This window comes from Gracilinanus agilis, chromosome 2, assembly GCF_016433145.1.
Source record: "Gracilinanus agilis isolate LMUSP501 chromosome 2, AgileGrace, whole genome shotgun sequence".
Classification (NCBI taxonomy): Eukaryota; Metazoa; Chordata; class Mammalia; order Didelphimorphia; family Didelphidae; genus Gracilinanus; species Gracilinanus agilis.
Genome location: NC_058131.1, coordinates 84281263 through 84287689, shown reverse-complemented (window position 1 = coordinate 84287689; position 6427 = coordinate 84281263). Strand labels below are relative to the sequence as shown.

Sequence of the window (6427 nt, the reverse complement as noted above, 5' to 3'; positions counted from 1 at the left end):
CTTGCTTCTTTTTGCCAACAAAAAAGGGGTTATGCCCCTAAGCCCTAAGGCACATTTTCTGCATTTCACTTTTAGACAGTTAATCACACGTTATTTTATACCTCATGTTTTGTTGATTCATTTTAGATGTGGGCAATGTGGGAATATGTTATAAGGGTTTGGTTTTTCTTTGAAATGGGTAGTTGGGAGGGAAAGAAAAGAAATATTTGTTCATTGAAAAAATAAAATAAAAGGGGAAAAAATGTTCTCATTGCATGCTAGTCTCATCTCCCCCAAAAGATTATATCACCTATACTCTGCAGCATCTTTTGCATCATTTCCTTCATAGTGTCTAGCAGTTACTGGGGTTATTATAGACAAAGAACAGAGAGGACTATTTTCTGATTTCAAAAGAACAGGTGTGGCAGGAAGTGGATAGAGGGAGACTGTGATTCACTGAAGCATATTCTAATGGGATTTCTTTCCTTTAAAAAAACATTGGCACTTGAACAAGGAAGGCAGGACAGAAATCACCACATGCCTTTGCCTTGAATACTTCTCCCTGTGTGACCCACCATGTAAAAGAATGAATCAGAGCCTTTTCAACCTGCAAAATTTTGTTTTATTCAGAATGGGCATGAGTGCATAACAAAGTCATCTGGCATTTCTGTTATTCTAAAGATCATCAACACAATACAACATCAACACAATACTGGCAATTCTGTTATTCTAGAAAATAAAAGTTTCTGGCAGCTAGACGTAGAATTGGTATCCAATACTCAACTCTACTCCCAACAGATCAACTCCATGAAGCTTTTAGTTTAGTCTATTTCACTCTTACCAAAATGAGGAAGATATTACAGTTTTGCTGACCTTAGAGATGGGTTAAACCAATTATCCTACCATCTTATAGGCAGATAATATGAAATACGAGTACCTAATGTCCCTAGTTTGGATCTCTTGGTGACTTGGGAGCAATTTTTATGAAGGTAAACTGGGATAAGGATGTAATAGCCAAGAAAGGAGTCAGAAACTCTTTACTCAAAGTTTAGGCATGGGGAGAAAGGGATTAAAAAAAAAAAGAGGGAAAGAAGAAAAATGTAAAGTCGAGATTTAAATGGTCCCCAGTTATTTTACCTAGTCTAGGGGGAGAGATCTTGGATCACAGTGAATGGTATTGCTTGCTGCCTTCATTAGCACAGGCTCCAGAGCTGTCCTTTAAGCACAGCCTGGAGTTCAGTTATTTTAGATCACCAGTATTAAGAATCTGACTAATTAACCTAACAGCTATCATTTTGATTACTTCAACCCATTTGATTACTTTGAGCTCCTTGAAACATATATATCCCCTTTTATGAAGGGGAAACCTGGGTCGCCAAAGAGGCTTTTGCGATATCTCCATTATATTGAGCTATATGCTGTTCATCCAGTAGGGCCAGTGTGAACCTCCTTATGCCACAGAAAAACTGAACCAAGTAGTGTGGTTATACTCTTCACCTGGCTGGAGCAGTACACGAGGAAAATGTGGCTGTGTAAAGAAGAAAGACCATGTTAGTACACCTTGCTCCCTGGGCCCTGGGGGGGATCGCAGTAATGAAATAATTTTTTGGTTAGACTTGGGATTTCATTGGTGCAATAGGAACTACCTACACTAGTGTAGATCAGTAGCTGCTTGGCAATACAATTTTAATAAAAATAATAACTTTACAATTTAATTAAAAAATTTATAAAGTTGTAGAAAGTCAAATGACTAGTCTAGGGTCTCATAGCCAGAATTTGTCAAAAGCAGACCTTGAACCCAGGTCTATCTAACTCCATGAAGTTATAACTACATAAGGCTGTAATGACCAGAAAACCAATTTAAAGTTTTATACAAGGTCTCAGCAGCAACTGGTAAGGAGAAGTGTCATGGAGGAATCACTGAGGGACATGCTTTTACCTTATTGACTGCATCTGGCCAGTTCTGGGTCTCAAGGCAAAAGCCTGAGTGTTTGGGGTACACAGCACCCCCCTTTCCCTTCAGTGTTCCATCCAGGAAATTGGCCGTGTAAAGCTGAACCCCGGGTTGAGTTGTATATACTTCTAGTGTCCGTCCAGTAGGAGGATGACGGACCCTTGAAAGAAAAAAAATGATCAATAATTCATATTTTAAAGTAGTAGAAGGGAGAGGAGAAAGGGCAAACATATGGATCTGGGAGAGAGACGAAGTTGGACAGCAAAGGCAAGAAGAGTTAATGGAGACATACAAAGGAAAAGAAAAACTTTCACATGTTATGGTTGTTCCAACTCTTCCTGACCCCATTTGGAGTTTTCTTGGCAAAGATACTGGAATAATGATTTACCAATTCTTTCTCTGGCTCATTTTAGAGATGAGAAAACTGAGATAAACTTGGTTACGTGACTTGCCCAGGGTCACACAGCTAATGAGTGTCTGAGGCCAGATTTGAACTCAGGAACAAGAGTCTCCCTGACACCAAATCCTGCATTCTATCTGTTACACCTTCTAGCTGTCCTCCAATCAATCAACAAACGTTTATTTAAGTTCCTATTATATTGGAGGCACATTGAGGATACAAAAGTGTCCTCAAGGCACTTACAATCTAAGTCAGAAGAGACAATGTTTACATAGATACAAACAAAGCACATGCAAAATAAATAGAAATTCTGGGCAAGAGGACATCATCTTCTCTATCCTCACCCCATAACCTTTTGGGGAGAACTGAGAAGACCCCAAATGAAGGTTATTTTAAGAAGTGTCTTAGAGTCATTCACCCAGGAACTCAGGAATAACCCAACCCAGATCTTCCTAGTCAGTATAGCATCTGATCACATACTAAACTCAGAGGGATAGGGCAGTTATGGCACCAACCAGGTTGGAATCCTTTCTCAGAAAGATTTAAAGGGCTTGGGAGAAACAAAATCCATTTAAAAGGTAACAATTTTTCCTCCCTTTTAAGTTAAAATGACTATCTTGTCCTCTGTAAGTGTCAGGATCTTGACATCATAAATTTAATCCAGATTTAAAATCCTGAGATCATAGATTTAAATGTAAAGGGATAGCACTTATCTAATACAACCTCCTCATTTTACAATTCAGGAAACTGAGTCCTAGTAAGTGAAGTGACTTGTTCAATCCAAATTCTAAATGATTTCCAGCTATAGTGGGGTTGGCTGGTTCCCCTTTACCCCACTGTAGCCTGGTGCCTTGGTGCTAGAATGGTCGAGGAATAAATATTTCAGTAAAATAGGAGGCGGCAATCTTTTCCAGCCACAGAATGAATGAATGAAAGGTGTCTGACCTTGCACAAAAATGCTTCTCTTGTGAATCCTTCAGACAGAAGTTATGGTCAAAACCACTGATCTGGAACTTTTCAAAGTGCTTTCCAAGTACCATGGGCTTTCTCAGGTCAAATGCAGTCCCCTGCACAGATTCCACTTTTCCTAGTAAGAAGTAACAACACCAGCAACAAAATCTGTTAACAAGTACCAACAACACCTCCCCCATATGTGTGCAGATTTATATGTGCATACATGTATATTCGTATGTACATATGTTTATACACACACATCACACACCTGGATATGATAGTCTCTCAATTTATTTATATGTAACAAGGGGAGACTGAGTGAAAAGAGAAATTGGTTGGGTAGAAACTCTTCTAGTGGGCAAAGTGGCATTAGTCCCTCAGACTTAGATGTAGTTTTAATTACATTTTTAAATTTTTAATTACTGTAACAACAGAAAAAGCCATTTAACATCTTGAACAAGGTTTCCACTATTGTAGCTCCCCATTAAGAGGGAGGCCATAAGACCAAATTCCATAAATCTAGTTCCTCTATATGGTTAGGTACTTGCATTTGGCTATTTAATTAGAGCAAGACTAAAACATGAGAAACTAGGAACTTATAGTTGACAAAATAGGGAAGAAAGAAGTCCTGAGTATCCCACCATTCCATCCACTTCTGCTTTTCATGGGTTCCTAAGTCAGGAGACAAAACCTATAACCTCTGAGCCTAAGAGTAAGCCCCTTATTCTATAGTACAACTAGCCATCCCTTCAGGAATTCTGTGAAGTTAGTGTGTGAAGGCTACCATCTTTAAAGTTTGTAAGTATTAACTTCTTTACTCTACCCAGGATTCACTGCAATGGTGACATGGCAGTCTTGGTGACATTACTGAGATTGGGTGTTTCCTCCTGAAACCAAGGGATATGTAGGGGAATGGGGAGGGAAGGAAGGAAGGAAAGAAGGAAAGAAGAAGAAAAGTATGCAAAACAGACATTTATTCCTCTTTCTGCCCCCAGAACACCATCTTTTGGACTGTACCAATCTACCTATCCCACCCTACAGCCCTATCAAAGTTATTTGTCCCATCTATTCTATGTCTGATTCCTTCAAGACCTCCACTTAAAAACAACAGACAAAAAATAAACTTTGAGAAAAACTTAGCTGGGACTTATATGGGGTAACTTCCAGTGTGGAAATTCCATTGATCTATGCATTTTCAATTCCTCTGTAACTTAAGACTTAAAGGGATTCCTGTGGGCATTGTGAAGTCACACATAGTAAAAGAACCAATATGTGTCAGACAGGACTTGAGCCCACTCCCCTGGCCATTTTTCCAGGCTGCCTCTCATAGTCCCCAAACCCTATCATTGCAAATATTATTAATGCATACTAATGTTTTAACTGTTATAATTTCCCAGAAAATAAACTTGCATTTTATTTTTTTATTTTTTTAAACCCTTACCTTCTGTCTCAGAATCAATACTCTGTATTGGTTCCAAGGCAGAAGAATAATAAGGGCTAGGCAATGAGGGTTAAGTGACTCGTCCAGGGTCACACAGCTGAAGTCACATTTGAATCTGTCTCTCAATCCACTGAGCCACCTACTTAGCCCAAAACTTGTATTTTAAATCACATTTCCTGGAAACACAACATCTCATAATGATTAATATAATTTTAGAGTTGGATAGGATCTAGAGAGATAATCTTGTCCAACCCTTTCATTTTACAGAAGAAATGGGAAATGCAGAAAAGGAAGTGATTTGCCCAAGGTCACAGTGCTAACATAGGACAGAGCCAGGACTAGTACTCAGATCCCCTAAATCTCCTCAGCTCTGTCCCCTGCATCATGCTGTATTCCCCAAAAGAAGGACTTTAATAGTGGAAATCTCAGGCACCTAAGGGAAAGAATTAGGTCCAGGCGTGTGTCTTTTTAGAACCCCTTAAAACTACACAATGTAACATCTCTATGTTGGAAACGGATCAACTCTCTCCCCTCCGCTTGGTTCCCATGGCTTTGCCATCAACTCTTTCTGCCTCCAGATCAAAGTGACTTAAAATGGCAAAAGCTATGAGAAGGAAAATGCCCATGGTGATGTTATACACATTATTCTCTTCCCACTAAAAGCAGAGATGAAATCTAACTCATTGCATTTCAAAGGCTTTCCTGTGTTTCTGTGTTTCTGTGTTTCTACTGAAAAAGGAGAGAGAAAGAGAGAGATAGACAGAGAGAGAGAGAGAGAGAGAGAGAGAGAGAGAGAGAGAGAGAGAGAGATGAAAATAAAACAAAGAAGGCAAGTTTGGACTGAATCTTGAGTCTGAATGCAAAAGGCTTTCAAATGCTACAGTCTATTCTGTTAAAATAATGATTCCTTTCCCCTACATTAATATGGTTTAGTTCGAAAGTAGAATACAGTATAGCAAAAGTATTTTGGTGCCCATGACTGAATTCATCAGTGCTGATTAGAACTTTCTGCCAAGTGGGCTTGGGTTCTGACCCAGTTCAAGTTATTTATGGAGTTTCATTCCCCTAGGAATTTTCTACAGATGGGGCCAAAGTGGTCTTTGTGGTGGTTTAAACAATGTGCGCTGCCCATCAGCCACCCCATGCTAGCAGATTCACTGGTGCCAGTAGAGGAGAGGGACTATGAGAGATCTCTTTCTGGATATTAACTTTAGGTTTAGAATATTCCTGTCTGGTAGATCCATTTCCCTGCTGACTCCATGACAGGCTGCAGGTCAAGATCCCTTTCCTTTCTGTCTCTCCTTTTCTAGTTCCTGAATATAAGCTGTCATCTCTCATTAGAAAGTAAGTTCCTTAGGGGTAGCTAGGTGGCTCAGTAGATTGAGAGCCAGGCCTAGAGACAGGAGGTCCTGGGTTCACATTTGGCTTCAAGATACTTCCTAGCAGTGTGACCCTGGGCAAGTCACTTAACCTCTGTTGCCTAGCCCTTACTGTTTTTCTGCCTTAAAACCAATTGGTTCTAAGACAGAAGGAAAGGGTTAAAAAAAAAAAAAAAAAGGAAGCTCCTTGAGGACAAGGTGATTTGCTTGCTCGTATTTATAGCCTTTACATTTTTGCAGAGCCTGGTAAATGCTTAACAAATACTCAATCTTTTATCTCCCCACTCACCTCTCTCTCCCCCTCCCTCCCTCCCTCCCTC

At 39.7% G+C, this 6427-nt stretch overlaps 1 protein-coding gene across 1 annotated transcript in view; it reads right to left on the bottom strand.

Moving 5' to 3' along the window:
• Window positions 1-578: 578 nt before the first annotated feature.
• The window catches only part of GALM (galactose mutarotase), a 63148-nt gene continuing 57299 nt past the window's right edge, over window positions 579-6427 (bottom strand). Inside the window, exons 5-7 of the mRNA XM_044663265.1 lie at window positions 3279-3420; window positions 1919-2093; window positions 579-1507 (exon numbers count right to left, since the gene is read on the bottom strand). Coding sequence (XP_044519200.1) covers window positions 1430-1507; window positions 1919-2093; window positions 3279-3420 — 395 coding nt within the window. The 3' untranslated portion in view covers window positions 579-1429. The remainder of the gene's footprint in view (window positions 1508-1918; window positions 2094-3278; window positions 3421-6427) is intronic.